Genomic DNA, 21,745 nt, shown 5'->3' with positions numbered 1-21,745 from the left:
GCTATAAATATGATAGTCAGTAATAAATCAAATAGGGCAGTTAGAAGAAACCTCTTTACCATAGAGTGATTAGAAAGTGAAACTTCATACAAGTTGCAGTGAGTAGCATAAACACATAAGAAATAGGAACGGGGTAGACCAAACAGCCTGTCAAGTCTGCTCTGTTGTTCAATATGATTAATTTGATTTGATTTGATTTATTATTGTCACATGTATTAGTATACAGTGAAAAGTATTGTTTCTTGCATGCTGCACAAACAATGCATACCGTACATAGGGAAGGAAGGAGAGACTGCAGAATATAATGTTACAGTTATAGCAAGGTGTGGAGAAAGATCAACTTAATACGAGGTAGGTCCTTTCAAAAGTCTGATGGCAGTAGCGAAGAAGCTGTTCTTGAGTCGGTTGGTACGTGACCTCAAACTTTGGTATATTTTTCCTGACGGAAGAAGGTGGAAGAGAGTATGTCCGGGGTGCGTGGGGTCCTTAATTATGTTGGCTGCCTTTCTGAGGCAGCGGGAATTGTAGACAGAGTCGATGGATGGGAGGCTGGTTTGCGTGATGAACTGGGCTACATTCATGACCTTTAGTAGTTTCCTGCGGTCTTGGGCAGAGTAGGCTCCATACCAAGCTGTGATACAACCAGAAAGAATGCTTTCTATGGTGTATCTGTAGAAGTTGGTGAGGGTCGTAGCTGACATGCCAAATTTCCATAGTCTTCTGAGAAAGTAGAGTCATTGGTGGGCTTTCTTAACTGTAGTGTCGGCATGGGGGGACCAAGACAGGCTGTTGGTGATCTGTACACCTAAAAACATGAAGCTCTGGACCCTTTCTACTTCGTTCCCATTGATGTAGACAGGGGCATGTTCTCCACTACGCTTCCTGAAGTCAATGATAATCTCCTTCATTTTGTTGACATTGAGGGAGAGATTATTGTCGTTGCACCAGTTCACCAGATTCTCTATCTCATTCCTATACTCTGTCTTGCCATTGTTTGAAATCCGACCCACTACGGTGGTGTCATCAGCAAATTTGAAAATCGAGTTGGAGGGTAATTTGGCCACACAGTCATAGGTGGATAAGGATTATAGTAGGGGGCTGAGGACACAGCCTTGTGGGGCACCGGTGTTGAGGATGATCGAATAGGAAGTGTTGTTGCCTATCTTTATTGACTGTGGCCTGTGGGTTTGAAAGTTCAGGATCCAGTCGCAGAGGGAGAAGCCGAGGCCAAGGAGTTTGGAGATGAGTTTTGTAGGAATGATGGTGTTGAAGGCTGAGCTGTAGTCGATAATGGCTGATCTTGGGCTTCAACGCCACCTTCTTGCCTGCTCCCCATTATTCCTTGAGAGATCCCCATAATGCCTTTAGAAATCTGTCTATCGCAGTCTTAAGGAGGTTATCTTAAACTTGAATATAGACCACTGGTTCGGTCTCAGCTGGAATATTGCATCATGATCTAGGTGCCACATTTTAGGAAAGATGTGAGGATTCATGAGGATTATTCCAGGGATGAGGAATTCCAGTTACGTTGATTGGAGAAATTTTAATTATTTTCCTTGGAGAAGGTTAAGATGAGATTTGATAGAGGTATTCAAAATTGCGAAGGGTCTGTAGTCATTTGCGGAGAAACTGTTCCCATTGGTGGAAGGATTTAGAACCGGAGGCACAGACTTAAGGTAGTTGGCAAAAGAAGCAATGGAGCAATGAGGAGAAACCTTTCATGCAGTGACAATTTGGAATGTACCACCTGAGAGCGTGGTGGAGGCAGGTTCAATTGAGGCTCTGAAGAGAGAATTGGATCATTATGTAAAAAAGAACGTGCAGGGTAATGGGAAGGAGGAATGGGAATGGCACCATGCACGTTCAGAGAGCCGGCGTGTACACAATGGGCCAAATGGCCCCCTTCTGCGCTGTAACAGTTCTGTGGCACTGCAAACATATCCAACAAGGGCAGTCTGGCAAACCGCTAAAAGAGTGGCGAAGGTAGTGTGGCCAGAGTAGGCCACAAATGGGGCCAAATGTTCTGCGTGGCCTCAATGCGAGTGTGTGTTCTTGTAAAAAGAGAAAAAGAATTGCAAAAGTTTGTCAAGTGAAAGAGCAGTGGTGCATGTGGTGAGGAAACCATGCAGTGAGGCTCTTATTGGCTGTGCGGTGTGGAGTGTACCGCCTCCCCGGTGCCTGTCTGCCCCTCCCTTGCTGCTGCTCAGTGTTTACAAACACTCCCCTAGCGCCTGGGGAAGGGCCAGAGCGGAGCACATGTCTGTGTGCACCGGGGTGGGAGGGAATTGGAGACGGACACCCAGCCCGCAACCGAGGAATACCCGCGGTCTTCCCGACCCGGCAGAGCCCCGGTGTACGGAGAGGCCGAAGGGAAAGGAAGGAGCGTTAATTAGGGTTTGTTTGCAACCCCCTCCCCGGCTCCATTAAACGGAGCGGCTTTTTGGAGCAATCAGAGCGCCGGCCGGCCGCAAAACCCGGACTGGATCTTTGCAGTTCCACAACCATAAGACTCAAAATCCCTGCAGTGCAGAAGGCCATTCAGCCCATCGAATCTGCAGCGACCTTCTGAAAGAGCAAATCTACATTGGCCCACTAATGCCAGTAACTCCGCGCATTGATCACGGCCAATCCACCTAATCTGCAAAGACTCGCAGAATAACTCTTGGGTGAACGACATTGCACCGGGGAGAGGGCTCACCTCCACGGCCCCAAGCCCAGCTCCAACTGTCATAGGAAATAGGAATCGGATTAGGCCATTCGGCTCCTCAAGCCTGCCTGGCCACTTATTCGATCATGGTTCTCTACCCGAGTGCCATTTTCATGCAAACCCTTAATATCTAGAAATCTTTCAATCTCTGATTTCAACGTACTCAATGACTGATACTCCATGGCCCTCTAGGATAAACCATTTCAAATATTCACTAATCTGAGTGAAGAAAATCCTCATCTCAGTCCTAAATGGTCTTCCCCTTATTCTGAGACTGTGTGCCCTCGTCCTAAACCCCTCCACACTGAAGCAAGGGGAAACAGTCTTGCTGCATTTACTTTGCTTTCCTATGACATAAATGTCTTCAGTGCTATAAATATTGAATGTAAAGGCAGATTTTGCCTCCTGTACTACAGAAAAAGCAGACTGATCAACTGTGCTTAGTTTAATTTATTCTTTCAATGGTACATTGCAAGGCCAACATTTGATTTGATTTATTATTGTCACATGTATTAGTATACAGTGAAAAGTATTGTTTCTTGCATGCTGTACAGACAACGCATACCGTACATAGGGAAGGAAGGAGAGACTACAGAATGTTAGTCATAACTGGGATGTAGAGAAAAGATCAACTTAATACAAGGCAGGTCCATTCAAAAGTTTGATGCCCATCACTCATTGCCCTTGAATTGAGTCGTTTGCTGGACCATTTCAGACAACAGTTAAGAGTTAGCCACATTGTTGTGGAGTCACTTGTAGGCACAACAGACCAGGTAATGATGGCAGATTTTCTCTCCCAGGATATTAGTGAATCAGTTGGATGGATGCCATTCATAAGACCAGCTTCCAATCCTAGATTTATTAATTAACCAAATTTAAGTCTCACCAACTGTGGTGGGGTGTGAACCTGTACCCCTAGAGCATCCGCCTGCATTTCTAATGCAATGACATTACACTAGGCCCCTGCCTCCCCTCAAATACTACAGAGCCCAGTGTTTTTCATATTAATTCAGTCCACGCCACCTGTGATACAGAATTATTTAATAAAAGGCGAGAAAGAGTGATGCATCACATTTCAGTAACAGTTCGAAACTCTACTGCCAACACAAACTCCAACTCAATGTGCAGCGAATTTTCATGTAGATTTTCACAATAACTTCATTTCTGTATTAATGTGAGCCTACTTGTGACGCTAATAAAGATTATTATTCTTATGAATTTGTGCTGACTCCACAATGTGGGGGTGGAGTGGTATGTTGCAACTCACTCGGTGCCCAAAACACTGTACATCCAAAACACAAGGGAACAGATTTAAGGTCATTGGCAAAAGTGCCATGAGGGGAAAACTTTTTTTCAGGGACTGACTGGGTTAGGATTCAGAATGACATGTCTCAGAGATTAGTGGCGGCAGATTCAATCGAAGTGTTCAAGAGGGAATTGGATTATTGTCCAAAAAGAGTGTGCAGCGTTGTGTGGAGAAGGTGGGGTAAGGGAGCTGGTGGAGATAGGACGGGCCAAATAGCCTCTTTCAGTACTCTGGCTATTCCCACGGGGCTGAAGTCCGCTCCGGATGTAATCCAGCGCCGCGATTTCCCTTCTCCCCTTCCACCTCCTTTCCGCAACCCCGACTCTGTCGCGCGCGACAACCGAACCTGCTGAGCGGGCTGAAAGCCCCACCTCCTCTAAGCGGCTATTGGTGGGGCCGGCAACTCGCCCTTCCTCTCCGGACATCGATTGGTCGGTGGACCTGTCAATCGCTGTGACAGCTGACGTTTTTTCCGGCGCCAGGTTCGGTTGCGGTCCGTCCTTCTCCTCCTCCCCCCCCCCCCCCCCTCCCCTTTCTTTCCCCTCCCCCCCCCCCCCCCCCCTTCCCGGCCGCCGCCGCCGCTGCTGTTGTTGTGGGGGGTAAAATAAAGAATACAAGATAATTTATTCCCGTTAATTTTCGGGGGGAGGGAATAAATTATAATAATCTTTAAAATGGCCGCAGCAACGGCGGATCTGAGCGATTCGAGTGCCATCAATAATAACAGCACCGACTGCGGGGCCCGGGCCCTCTTGGCCCTCAAGTCGGCTCCGTGCAGCCCGTCCCGGCTCCAGGTTCACTGGGAGCCCGAGGAGGATCTGAACGGAGGCGGCGGCGGCTCCTGCTCAGCCGCGGCCCCCCTCCATCACCAGGAGCAGGCCGGCGGCGGCGGCCCGGGCACCGGCTCCGAGGTGCTGGCCCGCCTGGAGGGCCGCGACTTCGAGTTCCTCATGAAGAAGCGGAGTGTGACCATCGGCCGCAACTCCAGCCAGGGCCAGGTGGACGTCAACATGGGCCACTCGAGCTTCATCTCCCGCCGCCACCTGGAAATCTTCCGCGGCGGGGACCCCACCGCCCAGGCCGGGTTCTACCTGAAATGTCTGGGCAAGAACGGGGTGTTCGTGGACGGCGTCTTCCAGCGGAGAGGGGCGCCGCCTCTGCAGCTCCCCAGAGCGTGAGTAAATCAAACAAATACCCCCCTCCCCCCAATGTCCAGAGGACAATGTCCCCCCCCCCCACCGGCTCCCAGAGAGCGATCAATAATACATCAGCATTAACCTTGATTCAACAACCTTCATTCAGCCATCTTCTTGCACTGTTTGAGATGCACGTGTGATCGCAGACACTCCGGAAAATACACCCAGTCTGCGGATTTTTAACACCTCACTGTCTCTGCAATCCACCCGTGTTTAATAATTTTGCCCAATTGTGTTCTTTTTAAAAACAACATTGAGCCTGTCTGCAACCCCCACGTGTGTGTGTGTCTATCCGTCACCCTTCCAATACAAACACGTGTTGTCATTTGACTAAGTCTATCTTGTCTCTCTCTTCACACCCCCCCCCCCCCCCCCCCCCACCTTTTCATTTCTGTTTTCTTTTTAAAAGCGTTTTAATTTGGGGAATGGCCCCTTTGTAATGGAGACCTCGGGCATTCTCTAACCATGCCACGTTATTAACCCAGATCGGAGCCTCTGTAGATCCGCAATAAAGGTCTGTGTGTGCACACGACAGGGTTGGGAGGGAGGTGAAATAGTCGATACATTTAGTGCCTATGTGTTTAGTAGCTAATTATTACTTCATACCCGTGTGAAATCCTGCAAATTATTTCGATCGAGTTTCCTTTATATATTAAATACATCTGTGCGTACACCTATCACTTTCACTCCATAAACACCTGCAATAATTCACGTCCCATTTCCTTGACCAATAATTCATGTCCCATTTCCTTGACCAGTCTGGCGTAATTGTAATCGCCCCTACAGGCGGGTTTATTGTTGCAAGGCGCTGTTTGTATATTTGCACTGGGCAACATTAGCATCGAAAGTGCTTAGTAACATTGGATACCTTCAGATTTTTTAAATGTTTGTTCATGATGGTCGTGTAAGTTTGTAAGAAGGATATAATAAACACGCTGGAAATGCATAGTAGGCCTGCCAGTATATGAAGCATTTTAGGAAGGGGTCGAACCCTTGTATATGTCGACACAAAAAGATCATGTTTATCCATCAGGTATGCTGATTGTTCAGGAATGGATTTGCAAGTATTTAGATTTGCACTTGGTACTTTAATATAAAACTTCAAACTGTGTTGGTGTCTGCTCTTATAACTGTGACGGAGCAATGCTGAGCTATACTTGCATAGTTTAATCAAAGGTTAATAGATTTCTCAGTCAATGTCTGTGGAGGATTCTGTTTCATGCACTTGTGGAATTTTTTTGATTGTCTGAAAAGTATATTCATGATAGCCATATGACATTGAAGCTTTACAGTCTGGGGTGTTTTTAACTTAAAGTTTTAAAAAGTTGGTGGTGTACACATTTTCATTTGTGCCTGCCACCTGGAAGCAATCCAACTTTGCACATGGAGCTAAGTCCTGAACTGAGTCCAGTTTGTCCATGGCTATGCTGAATATTTGGTGTTTCTGTGAGGCTGACCAGAGGATTTTCAATGTCGCTGTCCTACCAAAAGTGAGAGAACGTATTAGTTTTTACAGCAGCTTGGATTTGTGCAGTGCCTTGACCGCAAAAAAACAAATCCCATTGCACGTCACAGAAGCATTTTTCCAGAAATGTCACAGCGAGCCAAAGTGGAAGGTTTTCAAGGAGAGAAGCGAAACAGAGATTTAGCTAGAGAATTCCAAAGTCTTGGTGGCTGAAAATACTACTGCTAGTGATGCAGTGGTTAAAATCTGATGCACACCAGGCTGGTATTGGAGGAACATGGTTATCTTGAAGGATTTCTAACTGGAGAGATTATAGGGTTAGGGAGTGACAACACCATGGAGGGATTGGAAGGCAAAGTTGAGAATTTTAAAACTGAAGTATTGTTGGAATCCAGTGCGGGTCAGCAACAAGGGAGCTCAGTGAATAATGCATAGTTTTAGTTTCTGTAGGGTTAAATACTGGAGGCCGATATGGAGTGAGTTGGACTAGTAAAGTCTAGAGATTCCCAAAGCACAGTTGAGGGCTTCAGCAGCAGATAATCTGAGACACGGGTGGAGTCCGGTGGTGTTAGAGGTAGAAATGGACAGTCTTGATTGATGGGGCAGAAGAGTGGTCGGAAGGTCATCTTACAGTCAGTATTGGCACTGTGGTTGCAAACAGTCTACGACAACAGTCTCAAACTGGCCTCCGACAGTAGTCAGGGTGAGGGCTGGAATGAGTGGCTTAGGGGTGGAGGCTGTGCTGGGAACCCAAGACAATGACTTCGGTATTAATATTTTAATGCAAGAATTTGTTTTGCTTGTTCAGTACTGGATGTTGCACAAGCAGCCTGACAGTGGACAGGTGAAGGAATATTTCAGTAAAGGTAGAGTAAGAACATGAGGCACCCTCAATTACGATGCGAGAGCGAGGTCGGTAATCAAAAGGCTTTAATCTACAGAGAACTGAACAGCATCCGAGAGAAGTGTGCTCACCACATGGAGCCTTATCCTATATACCATTTCCTGGGGGCGTAGCCAGAGGCGGAGTCCCCCAGGGTTCCAAGCATCTTAAAGGGGCAAGGTATTAAAGGTCAGGTACCGTTTACAGCAGTTATTAATACCGTTCATCACAGAACATAAATAGGAGCAGTGGTAGAGCATACAGCCCATTGAGCCAGCCACCCATTCATTAGGGCCGATCTTCAGATTCAGCTCCACTTTACCCTTATCTCTTGATTCCCTTGACACCAAAAATCAAACTATCTCAGCCTTAATATAGTCAACCATGGAGCATCTGCAACATTGAAGTACAGAACTCAAAAATTCACAACCTTCTTGCGTGACAATATCCACAGTGGTTCGCACTGTTGCGTCACAGGGCCGTGGTCCCAGGGTTGATTCCTGGCTTGGGTCACTGTCTGAGGAGTCTGCACATTCTCGCCGTGTGTGCGTGGCTTTCGTCTGGGTTCCTCCCACAAGTCCCGAGAAACGTGCTATTAGGTCATTTGGACATTCTGAATTCTCCCTCAGTATGCCCAAACAGGCACTGTAGTGTGGTGACAAGGGGATTTTCATAGTAACTTCATTGCCTTGTTAATGTAAACCTACTTGTGACACTAATAAAGATTATTATTATTATTCACCTCCGTTCTAAATTATCGACCCCATATCCCATGACTGAACTGCCACGTTCTAGATTCCCCAGCCAGGGGAAACAACCAATCTCAAGTGTCTCATCAAACCCTTGTACATTTGTAGCAAGACCTATTTGCTCTTATACTTCAATCCAGCATGCTGGTGGAAACTAACAGATGAGGTTGTCAAATGGTAGCGCATATGTGAGAAATAGGAGAGAGTCGAGTAATAGACCCTTGGGGGGACATAAGAGAAAATAGTGCAGGAGAAGGAAGAGCAGTTACTGCAGGTGATTGTCTCTGCTTTAGATCGGATTGATAAGAATGGAACCATGTGAGAGCAGACCCGTCCAGCCAGAGGACAGTGGAGAAGAGGCTTTGGAAGAGGATAGTGTGGTCATGATATCAAAGGCTGCACACAGGTTGAGGGGGGAATCGTTCAGGAAGCCAGATATGCTCTTAATAATTAGCATCTTAATAATTAAAAAATGCAAGAAAAAAGATTTTGAAATTGTCTTATTAATGTAACAGATCAAGTTAAGGTCACTTTCATGTGATATCATGAGGTGTGATATCTTGGGCTGGTTTAGCACAGTGAGCTAAACAGCTGGCTTGTAACGCAGAACAAGGCAGCAACACGGGTTCAATTCCCGTATTGGGCTCCCCGAGCAGGTGCCGGAATGTGGTAACAAGGAGCTTTTCACAGTAACTTCACTGTGACGATAAGCTATTATTATTATCAGCTAACTGGTTCTCCACTATGGCAAAGATCTCATTCTACTGAAGCTAAGTGTTTAAATAGATAGCTTGGCCCAATGATCTGGATTGAGGCGGTTTGAGAGGAGATTTTCTGGAGTTTGGGTCTTTTCTCCTCTCTCTCTCTCTCTCTCTCTCTCTTTCCCCTCCCCCCCCCCCCCCCCCCCAAAAGAAATGTGGTGTGGAGTAGGCTTGATGAAGCAGCTTGTCTTTTCCTAACCGTATGTTTGTCCATGTCAGTTGGTGATTATACAAGTTTTGATTGGTCTTTTAGAATGTAATTTAATTGATCATTGATTTATTTCTGTAAAGCAGCTGGTTACATTGCTCCACTGATCAAATCTACAGTAATAATGCTAAAATGACCTTTGGGAGGGTTTAGCTCTCGGCTGAATCTGATGGTACAACTGCTGAATAATGAATTCCAGAAGAAGAGCTTTATATTTGTAAGTGAGTTTTCTGATATTGTCTTTTGGAGCTGCAGTAGAGTAAACTGTCTCACAGATTGAAGCCAAATATATGACCTAGCAGGCATTTGTATTGCTTGGCACTGGAACCGTGTACTGGTGAGATTATAGCATCAGTCACTTTATCACGCACTGCCTGGGAAATGGGGTCAGCCAGCAGGTGACTGGAAAAATGCAGTAGCAATATGCTCAGCCCACCCACATTCAAAAGTGGTGATTCAGGCATAGGTAACGGGAATGCTTTCTTTATTTATATATATTTATACACCATTTCTGCTAAGTGCATAGTTTTGCAGTCTGCATTTTCTTTCATCCTGCCTCCCAAGTATATAATGCAAGGCTAGGAGAACAGGATTAACCCATTGTGTGAATCTACAGTATATCAAGTATATTTTTAGTAAATAGTTCATTTAGAACCACAAACTAATTGAAGATGGTGTGTAAGCATTTACTTACACCCAAGTATATTATTGTAATTTCATGGCGGGTAATGTTACCCCAACTCTGCATATGAGGGTTAAAAACTTAAGATCAAGTTTATATCTAGAACACTTTGGTGTGTTGAAGTTTCAATTCAATTGATTTAACGAAGCTGGCATCGGTGAAAGGGATCATGAAACCGCTAGATTCCAATAAAAATCCTTTTGGTTGACTAATGTACATTGGGGATCAACATCTACCACCCTTATCTGGTCTAAACTATATGAGACTCCAGACCCTCTGTAATATGATTGATTCTTAACCATGCTTTGAAATAGCCTAGCAAGCCACTTAGTTGTATCAAAACAGCTATAAAAACTAAGAGAAATAGTTGGTTAGACCAGCTAGCATTGACCTAGGCAGTGGATCTGAACAGAATAAGGCACTGCTGACCCTTCAACCCTGGAAAACTCCTCAATATCTGCCAGAATTGGGAGAGCTGTTCCACAACCCTAGGCAAACAACAGTCATATTTTGAGAATCATACATTTAGCTGACATCCCCACCCTTGGGTATGTCCTAGGACAGATCTACCAGAGGAGGTAGCAAAGCAGTATTGGTTATGAAGGAGAAACCATGGAACTCTTCAACATTGAGTCTGGACCCCATGGAATCTCATGGCATCAGGTCAAACAGGGGCAAGGAATTCTCCTGCTGATTACCACTTAGCATACTCAACTGAGAAATCAGTGACCCTGTTGTACAGCACTTGGAAGAAGCACCAAATGTACAGAATGAGTGGAATCATCCAGTGCAGTATTTTTCAAACTTTTTTTTTCTCGGGACCCACTTTGGCCAACTGGCCAACTTTTCTCGACCCACATCGGCAGACCTTTGCGATATACACCACGTTCGGTTACCTTTAATGCGAAAGGGAAGCCTGCTTGGTCCTCACAATCTCACTTTAATTGGGTTCACAGGAGGAGAGTGCGATGCCTATATCAAGTGCAGACTTCAACCAGTTCCCTTGTGTCGTCTTCATCTTTGAGAACACAAAATCCAACCTCTCACATATAGGTCGCCATGAAGGGCAATAGGAACACAATGCTTGTTTTACTCAGCACTGAATATTCCTGGGAGATGCTATTCCAGAATGCTGACAGCCTCATGGACCGTTGCTGTGTTTTTAGCGTGCTGTCATAGGTCAGGTACAGCAGCCTAAAGTCTTTTATTTGGAGTCAGCTGTAAGTTAATAACTGTCTCTGGGGTCTCAACCTCAAAAGGAATTTTTCACCAACCACTTCTCTTTCAAAATCTGAAACTTCTCCATTCATTTGCCAGTAGTTCCCTGCATATAACACACATGGTCTTTGCACCCATATTTGCATTGGCGCAATTGACGAAACCATACCTTAAAAAAATCATCTTTATGCTGTTTTGTTCCCAAGTTAATTTTCTTCTTTGTAGCTATTTAGCAGAGGTCCTTGAGCTCTGTTCAGAGCTAATACTAACCCTGCTGTGGATTCTCCTGAGAGGCTTTCTTCATCAGATTCAGATGTGAGATCCTGGCCAGTAGGTACATTGTTTAATTGTGTCTCTGGCTGTGTCTTTCTTGTAACATAGCAATCCTTCTTCACAGTCCTCTTGCCTTGCGTACTAGCAGCTAGAAATTGGAAGAAGCTCTTCATGATTTGCGGGAAAACCTCAACGTAATCTCGTCCTCACCAATCTACCTGTTGCAGATGCATCTGTCCGTGACCGTATTGGTAGGAGTGACCTTCCATATCTTGTGGAGACAAAGTTGCATCATCACGCTGAGAACACATTCCGTGACACTAGCACCGTGCTAGATTCAGAAGAGCTCCAGCAGCTCCAAGTACGCATTCTTGAGGCACTGTAGGCCATTACCATCAGCAGCAGAATTGTATTCATTACAGTCTACAACCTCATGGCCTGACATATCCCTCATTTTATTATCAAGCCAGGGAACCAAACTTAGACCAGTGAGAAGTGTGGAAAAGCATGCCAGGAGCATGCTAAGTGCCAGCCAGTTGAAGCTACAACACAAAACTAAATACATGCTGAACAAAAGTAGTAGCATGGTATAGACTGATTTAAGTGAATTTGTAACGAAAGATCTGTTAAAGCTCTGCATTCAGTCACAGTGGTGGATAATTTTTTTAAAAGCAGATGCTTTGAACATCCCATCCTCAATATGGCAGTGTGTGGAACACCAGTGCAAAGCTCAAGACTTAAGAATAAGAGATTTTTTTCAGCTAAGAGTGCTGAGTGGATGAACCAAACTCCTGCCTGTTCCTGAGATCGCCACAGATGCCAGTTGCATTCTGCTAGCGCAATGCTAATCTAGACCTCATTACAGCCTTGTCCAAAAGAGTGGAATTCCAGAGATGAGTGATCCTCGACATTACAGCAATATTTGACTTGTCTTCAAGAAGCCCTGGTAAAACTGAAATCAGTGGAAATGGTGGCAGAGATCTCCATTGGTTGGAATCGTACTGAGTGCAAAGAAAGATGGTTTTAGTTGTTGGGCTAATCACCTCTACTCCAGGACATCGCTGCAGATGTTTTGCAGGATAGTGTTGTAGGTCCAGCCTTGTCAGCTGTATCATTAATGACTTTCCTTCTGTCATAAGGTCAGAATTGGCGATGCTCACAGATTGTAGTGTTCAGGTCCATTTGCAGCTTTTCAGATGATGAAGCAGTCCAAGCCTGTATGCAGCATAATCTGTCTGACACTAGGAGAGGAATCATTTAACTTGCGTTCCTCTGAGATGTCGATGTCAGAATCTGATCACATAATCATAGAATTTACAGTGCAGAAGGAAGCCATTCGGCCCATCGAGTCTGCACCGGCCCTTGGAAAGAGCACCCTACCTAAGCCCATACCTCCATCCTATCCCCGGAACCCCAACTAACCTTTTTGGACATGAAGGGCAATTTAGCATGTAGTGTTGTGTGATTTTGTTTGTAGATGCTCTTCTGTCATATTTCTAGCTTTGTGATTCCATAGCCGTCATACATAGTTTCAAAGCCTCACCTTGTTTTGTTGTTGCTTTGATGTTCGCTAATTTAGGCTTGCGTAGTTAAGATTATGTTTGCAACCTTTTCTTTGGGCAGCACGGTAGCACAGTGGTTAGCACATTTGCTCCAAGTTCGATTCCCGGCTTGGGTCACTGTCTGTGTGGATTCTGCATGTTCATCCCGTGTCTGCGTGGATTTCCTCCGGGTGCTTTGGTTTCCTCCCTCAGTCCAAAGATGTGCAGGTTAGGTGGATTGGCCATGCTAAATTGACCCTTGGTGTCCCACAAAGATTGGGTGGAGTTATGGGGATTAGGTGGAGGTGTGGGCTTTGGTAGGGTGCTTTTTCCAAGGGCCGGTGCAGACTCGATGGGCCGATATGGTGGCAAGGTCGGGATTGAAGTGACCACAGTACCTGTTGCGCCTGAACAGACTCTGGAATTGCACGCATTTGTTGGATTCACAATGATTGCAATGGCTTCTACTTTCTGTGGATCAGGTGAGACTCATTTGCTGCTGAGCACATGACTGAAGAATTAAATTCTGCTTTCATTGAACAGGTACTTCAGTTTCTTCAAGTTAAGGTTATATTCTCTAAGACAGTGCTTCTCAAAGTGTGGAACGTGTACCGGTGCCGGTACGCAAGCCATCGTCTGCCGGTACTTGGAGTGTTTCCAGAAAAGAAAGAGACAGTAATCCTGGATTGGCTTGTTTCGCTCACCGGTCCCTGGCACATTGAAAAAAAAACTGCTGGTGCGCTACATCAGATAGTTTGAGATGCACTGCTCTAAGACATTGTAGGTGTGTCTTGAGATACATGCAGTACAACCGTAGATGAGAATTTTTGTTCAGCATGCCTTCAAGTCCTTGAACGATAGACAGTCATATGTTGAAATACTTCAGCTGCTGAATTGAATCTAAAATTGAGCCTTTTATTTGAAAAAGTCTGATTTGTGGAGATCATTCTGTAAGCTTGATTTAATAGTGGCCTGCATTGAGATCCAGTTTAGTGAAGTGTTTAGCACCATTCACTTGCTCTGTGATATCATCAATTGATGGTGCCAAGTGTCTTTTTCGCTGTGCTGCATGGTTAGGTGACTGCATATCAATGCAAATTTGTGCAATACAGTCACTCCCACTTCTATGAATGTGTCTGCCATTTCAAAAGTCCTGAAAACTTTGTGGTATTGTGATTAAAATTTCCCTAGATGCTATGAATGGGTAATCCTGAAGTTTGCTGAATATTTTGCCTACCCTGACATTAACAGGTGCTCTTGTATCCATGAGAGCATAGTTGCCCAAGCACCCCATGGTCACCGCCACATTTATCTGGTTGAAAGAGAGCACAAAAGTACATTCTGGGTCAGCTCACCTGTCCATTGCACTCGCCCTTTGTTGTGGTACGCACATGTGGTATCCTTCTAGTGGACTTGATAGTTGATTTTGCTGATGAGCGACACATATAGGCAAAATGGTTGCATTTTCCCATAGGCTTTACACTTGGCCAGTAGCAGGACATACACTCCAGTGTGGCTAAGCACCATCACAGGGAAACATTCTTTGATCAAGTTGCAATACGACTGCTGTTGCTTTGCAGTTGGTTATTTGGCACTTAAATATTGAACTGTGTTCACAGAATTTGAACTTGGAGCTTGATAGTTACTGTTATGTTACTTGCTTACTTCACGCAAACTCAACAATTACACCGGATTGGTAACCTTTAGGTATGTTTTTATTCCAAGATTAGAACTAGTTCAAGAGCTCAAAAAAAGCACACACTAACACGTGCACACATTCTCCCTATTGGTCACGTGCTATTCTACATCCTGGTTCAGCGATGATGTACTATTTGCATATTCTCTTAAAGCAATATCACCACATTCTTCTCTTTCCAAAAATAATCATTACATACAGTAAGGATAAATATATATAGGGCGGTTATGAGAACTATTTACACAAAGTATGTAATACTTCCCGATCTCTTGCAGCTATAGCCTTCCTGATTACTCAATACCTAGGTCATCTCAACTTGTAGGTCAATTGGCATTGTGTATCATTGTTGTGCTGGTTGTTTTCATTCCACAATTTCACTCTCCAAGTTCGTCTTGGAATGTGTTCTTGGTACAATTGAAGTGCTGAGTGATTGATATATAACTAGGTAATTCTCTCAACTGGCTTCTGCTTTTATTTTAATATCTCCCCATTCAGTGTTGTAACTTCATAACATCTAGGCTCTCTGCACCCGTTAGATACTTCCGCAGGAATCAGAGTTCCCTGCTTATGGTATATGACCCGAACCTTTTGTCCAACGTGCAGACTTGGCAGATCTGCATCTCTCTGTTCATCCTTTATTTTTTTGAGAAATTTCTCCTGTATCTCTCTCTCAACTTGGACAGGTGATAGCTTGGTATGTGACCTAGACATGATTTCCACTGATGGCGGTAAGCGTATGTCTAAAGGTATTGCCCTCAAATTGAACATGGTAATACAGAGGTCTTGTTTAGTTTCTTTACACTTCAACAATTAATACCTTAACTCGGCAACCATTCACTCGGCAAAATAGTTGGACTTGGGATTGTGTGGCAAGGGTGTCACATAGTTTATGCCCCATTTGGTGTATACATCCCAAAAAATCAGCCTGTTTGTAGTCCATTGTCTGATACAATCACATCGGGTGTAGCAAACAAACTGAATATGGGACACATTGCATCCTCCACCGATGCACTTGAGGTATCCTTTCAATTCTCTCATGATTGGAAACTTGGAAAGCTAATTGGGAATGAGGAGACAATCGCCATGGACATTGAATAAACTTATTGCAACTTTTGATCAATTTTGGGAACTCATGAGCATGTAGTGGTTCTGTATGTTGGTATGGTTGATAACTGGCGTGTCTTGCTTGCACATCTTCATTGCGTTTTCTGATCCCTGGTCTACCTTGTCAGGCACCTTGTACCTGTACGCCCCTGGTGCAACTGTGACAATATGTCCTGGAGCAGAGTTTCAGGTGCGAGTACCTGCTTTCCTTTGAAAATCACTTCTCTTGAAATGTTTTGTTCGTCCCTATGTGGCCAAAACATCTGGGAGTGTCTGGCATCTGTATCATATCAGACCATCCTTCTACACTGCTTTCAGTTGTGGCTCTTTCTCTATCTCCAGAGGTTAGTTGCATTTGTGTTGACCAAAATCTATCAGATCAACATTGCATACATCTTCTACCTGGCCTGTGCTCTTTTCGATTTGGTAACCTGGTCAGTGTGTCTGAAGTAACCATTTTGTTACCAAGTTCACAATGGATTTCACAATCACATCCCTATACTTTCCTGCAGTATGGGTGATGCACACTTTTGACAAATTATCTCTAAAGGTTTGTGATCGGTTTTTACAATGAACCTTGTTTAATTGACTTGAGCCATGTTGATGGTCCTGCCCTACATTTGGAATATCTTTCCTTTCTTAACAACTCTCTTAAGAGAAGATGCTCTTCCAGTGAAGTTGAGGAGTAGGTATGGTGCTGACAGAAGTTGAATAATCTGAGGCATCTCTGCAAATACTCGGGCAGCACGGTGGCCTAGTGGTTAGCAGAACCGCCTCATGGCGCTGAAGTCCCAGGTTCGATCCCGGCTCTGGGTCACTGTCTGTGTGGAATTTGCACATTCTCCCCGTGTCTGCCTGGGTTTCGCCCCCACAACCCAAAAATGTGCACAGTAGGTGGATTGGCCATGCTAAATTGCCCCTTAATTGGAAAAAATAATTGGGTAATCTAAATTTATTAAAAAAAATCTCTGCAAATACTCTCTCTCCTGGAGAGAGGCATATTTAGTACATCTTTGATTTTTCCCTTGATCGGAATGGATTCCACAGTCGATAAATAGAGCCTAAAACCAATATCGGCCAGTTGTCTTATTTGCTTCTTGTTGGGTGCATCAGAAGACTGTTTCGTACATTGTATTGTTCTTGGAATTGAAATAGGTTATTAGTGCATTTTTATGCTGAGTTATAGTCGTTTTGCTCGTGTATAAGCGTCTCAAAAACCTCCTCCAATTCGTCATCTCTATAATGGAGAAGTAAGGCCTTTTTCCTTTGTCATCTGAAATCTCAAAACCTGACATGAAATGCTGTAGCCAATTTTGCCAGCATTGGAGTATAGATGATGACTGTACATGCACATCAAAATGTGGTAGATCAGGCATATATAATGTTATTTTGTTCAGTAATGCAGTGATCAAAGGCCCAGCATCTCATTCATTCCTTCCAAAGAAAACCTCTAATGACCCACGGTTAATTTTATTTTAATTGGATGGTTATCTTCATGAGATCTGTGTGCACAGTGTGCGGGACATTCAAGTGTCAATCCTGATCTAAGTGTCTCATGTGTCTAACAGGCTAAAGTCTCCATTTCGTCCCAACTAAACCTTCACCTTAAAATGCTGTACTGTCTACAGAAGGTAGGCAAATGCCTTCCAAGCGTTACAGACCTGAAAGCAATGTTTCATATTTTCACCTTTGTTATTGCCATTATGAAGTTCTTGTGAAGAAGCTTTCCGAATTGCATGTTCTGTCAAACCATCGTTACCTTTATTCTCCTTTAGACTCCCTTTGCGTTATATGGGTATGGTAGCTTTAAGTGGACAAAATGCCCAGTGCAATTTTCACCAGAAGCTTAATAGAATCAACCGCAAGTTTTGTCCACTTAAGGCTCCCATGCCCCAAGTATTGTGGCTACAAGAACTGGGTCAAGAGGCACTGGGTATTCCATGGTAATTGGCTCATCTCTTGACTCTCCAAAGCCTTTCTTTCTTTGGAGCAGTCCAGAGTGTTGAAAGCTCTTGCTTATCTGGATCAGAGCAGCTCCTACAACACACAAAAAGCTTGACAACGCCAAGGTCAAACCCCTGCTTGATTGGCACTCTATCAACTACCTTAAACATTTGCTACTTCAATTGTTGGTGCTGTGTGACTGCAGTGTGAACCAGTTAAAAGATGCACTGCAGCAACCCACCAAGGCTTCCTAAATAGTATCTCCAAAACCCATGGTCTATACAATTGAGACAGCAGGTACACGAGAAGACCCAATGTCCCCTCCAAGTCGCCCACTGTTCTGACTTGGAAATATATCTCTGTTCCTTTATAGTCACAGTCCTGCAGGTTTAACAACAGTGGGATTGCCTTCACTACATGGACTTCAGTAGTTCAAGAAGGCAACTCTCTGTCATCATTTTGAGAACAATTAGGGATGGGCAATAGATTCTTGCATTATCAGCAAGACCCACATCTTGTGAATTAATTTGGAGGGCAAAAAACTTTTTGTTACAATTTTCTGACCAGGAAAGCATGTATTGTACTACATTTAATACTAACTTCTAATTTGATGATCATGGTGGGGTTAAAGTTGGGCACTTAAGTTTAAAAAAGGTAATATCGATTTTTTTTTTTTTGGCATTTTGGCTAAGATTGAGCATAAGATTGGGTGTAAAGCCTAGATCTGGTATGTCTCTCTTCTGGGGACCATGGATTCAATTTGAATTGGTTTTTGGAGCAGGCATGTAGGTGGATTAGGGTTTTGCACCTGTTCATTCTGAGCCTTGGCTTCATAACTCTGAAGGAATTTTGTTTCTAAAGTTCAAAAATTAAGTCTTCTCCGGAGTACAGAGTTGCTGAATGCATTGTGGTTAGTGAATCAGCATAACCACTTGTATTCAAGGAACTTAAATTGTTTTCTTGTTAACAAGGAGCCTCGGTAACAAGCCAACCACATCCTGTTGTCTGTTTAGAAAAGCTGGGTCACCCATAATGCATAATATTGGCGAGTATTGGATATAGACTAAGATGCATAACACTTGGCATCCCGTTTGATGCACCAAATAAGAAATTTCAGCTTCCACTATTACTGATGATATGGCTGACTTCAATTTAAAAACAATTATGAAGTTATATATTGACTTCATTTATTAACCTTGCCATATATAATTATATTGTCATGTTCAGCACCATTCCCGACTTCTCGGACACTAAAGCAGTCCATGTGCAAATGCAACAAGACCTGGACAATATCCAGGCTTGGACTGACATGTGGTAAGTAACATTCATGCCACACAAGTGCCATGCAATGACCATCTCCAATAAAAGATAATCAAACCATTGCCTCTTGACATTCAGTGGTATTGCCATCACGGAGCCCCCACAATCAACACCCATTGACCACAAGCTGAACTTAGCTAGCCATATAAATACTGTGGCAGGTGAGAGGCTAGGAATACTGTGATGAGTAACTCGCCTCCTGACTCCCCCAAGCCTGCTCACCACCTACAAGGGACAAGTCAGGAATGTGATGGAATAATCCCCATTTGCCTGGATAAGGGCAGCTCCAACAACAGTCAAGAAGCTTGACACCATCCAGGGAAAAGCAGCTGAATTGATAGGCACCCCTTCCACAAACAAACTCTCCCTTCACTACTAATGCATCTGCAAAATGCACTGCAGAAACTCCCCAAGACTCCATAGGCAGCACCTTCCAAACCCATAATCACTACCATGTGGAAGGACAAGGGCAACAGATATACAGGAACACCACCACCTGAAATTCCCCAGCAAACTTACTCACCATCCTGACTTTGAAATATATCGTCATTCCTTCACTGTTGCTGGGGCAAAATCCTGGAGCTCCCTCCTTAATAGCACAGTGGATGTACCTACATCACGTGGACTGCAGCAGTTCAAGAAGGTAGTTCACCACCACCTTCTGAAAGGCAATTGGGGGTGAGCAACAAACATTGGCTTAGCCAGCAAAGCCATCCATATCCCATAAAAAATAATTTAAAATACATTAACCTCAAGTGTGCAGCGAGTCTGCTGGTAATCTTGTCTCAAAATCTGCCCTTAATCCGTACACGGGAATTATTAAAAGGTTGAGTGGATTAGCACTTAAAGCTGCAGTTTAAAAAAAAAACATGCAGTTTGCAGGGGAACATCTAAGACTGAAAATGTTGGAAACAGCATGTTAAGTAGCATGTGTAGAATGAAGAAGAAGAATTCTACTTTTGTAACATCATCTGTGTCGACCTCTGTCTCAGATCATCTACTGAAACCCTGATCTGTGTGATTGTAACCTCCAGATCTGACAATTCCACTACATTCCTGGCTGGTCTTTAATCTTCCCTACACTTTTTTGCTCACCCAAATTTTTGCTGCCTGTATTTAACTCGCACGCAGACCATTCATAAAGTTTATTTCGGTCTGCATCCAAAATATTGTTTATTCAGATGCCATCTGCCTCATTTTTGTTTGCACAATATTAGTGCAAGAAACTGCAGAGTGTGGTGAACTCAGCCCAACGCATCACTCAAGTTTGCCACCCTCCCATTAATTCTGTCTACACCTCCCACTGCCTCACGAAGGCAGACAGCATTGTCAGAAACCCCTCACACCCAGGCTTTGGCCTCTTCCAGACCTTTCCATCAGGCGGAAGATACAGAAGTCTGAAGACCCGCACATCCAGACATAGAAACGGCTTCTTCCCAACAGCTACTAGACTCCTCGACGACTCTCCCTCGGACTGATCTGTTCCCTATAAGAACACTTCACGACACCCTATGCTGCTCTCCAATCACTATTTGTTGATGGACCATTTGTCAATGTACTCTGTCAATTATTCTTTTGTCTACTATGTACACACCATGTACCTTTCCTTGGGCACAGAAAAATACTTATCACTGTACCTCAGTTCATGTGACAATAAATATCAAATCAATCAATCTATTATTCTCTAAAATACCTACAGCTTAATTCTTGCTAATGGAATTCATCAGGGGCAGCACAGTGACACAGCAGTTAGCACTGTTGCCGCACAACACGAGGGACCTGGGTTCGATTCCAACATTGGGTGACTGGGGAGTTTGCACTTTCTCCCCTTGCCTGCACCGGCTTCTTCCCGAGTGCTCCGGTTTCCTCCCCCAGTTCAAAAATGTGCAGATTAGGGGTTACGGGGATAGGGTGAGGGAGTGAGTTTAGGTGGGGCGCTCCTTCAGAGGGCCGGTGCAGTCTCGATGGGCCAAATGGCCTCCTGCACTGTAGGGATTCTATGTAATTGTATGAGGGTGTAGAAACAGAAAAATGAAATTCAGCTCGTTTTGTCATGAATCTTGGTACTCTTCTCATTCTCCTGGTCCAACTCTGTCTTCATGCACTCTCTATTGATCCGTATCCAAGCATGCAGTATTCTGTTTTACTATGCTTAGTTTGTGGCTTTGAGTTTCTAACTGCATTTTCCAAATGTCTGTGTGCCAGATTATAATCATGAGAGGGTGGATTGGATAGATCCCCTCTTTTCCCGCTCCTCGTTAGACTGTAATAGTGTTCCTTTGAAAAGGATATACTTGTCAGTTCAGTGGGCGTTTAACTGTTTACATGCTATTATCTTAAAGGAACCAATTGAGCAAGTGTTCTTACTCTTTCACTCTCGCTTGAGGGCACACACTTGCAGATTAGAGTGGAGAAGAATAGATTATTTGAATTGGAGTCCAGAGCAATAAAAGGGTTATGTAGTTGTTAGTTTGATAGCTTGGCTGGACTCTCAATGAATATGGTGGTGATTGACTGCTGATTTGGCTATCTTTCTAGAGACAGATGGGTAGAGTTGCCTTCCTTCGAAAGCTTCTGTTTGTAGCAGGGCCATCGTTGGGTGGTCACAGTTGGCAAACAGGGTTCAAATTTTGCAAGGTGGTTTAAAAAGAGGGGAGGAAGAACGGAGTCCATTTGGGTCGTCTCTCGTCTG

General features: G+C 44.1%; 1 protein-coding gene across 2 annotated transcripts in view; it reads left to right on the top strand.

The window, feature by feature from the left end:
- The first annotated feature begins 4,575 nt into the window (after positions 1-4,575).
- Positions 4,576-21,745, top strand: part of LOC119953660 (forkhead box protein K2-like) — a 134,185-nt gene continuing 117,015 nt past the window's right edge. For both annotated transcript variants that reach the window (XM_038778148.1, XM_038778147.1), the window contains exon 1: positions 4,576-5,187. In XM_038778148.1, coding sequence (XP_038634076.1) covers positions 4,688-5,187 — 500 coding nt within the window. In that variant the 5' untranslated portion in view covers positions 4,576-4,687. The remainder of the gene's footprint in view (positions 5,188-21,745) is intronic.

The sequence above is a fragment of the Scyliorhinus canicula genome, chromosome 18, assembly GCF_902713615.1.
Source record: "Scyliorhinus canicula chromosome 18, sScyCan1.1, whole genome shotgun sequence".
NCBI classification, from domain to species: domain Eukaryota; kingdom Metazoa; phylum Chordata; class Chondrichthyes; order Carcharhiniformes; family Scyliorhinidae; genus Scyliorhinus; species Scyliorhinus canicula.
Note: the sequence above shows the minus strand (reverse complement) of the source record. Positions and strands in the feature narration are given on the sequence as shown.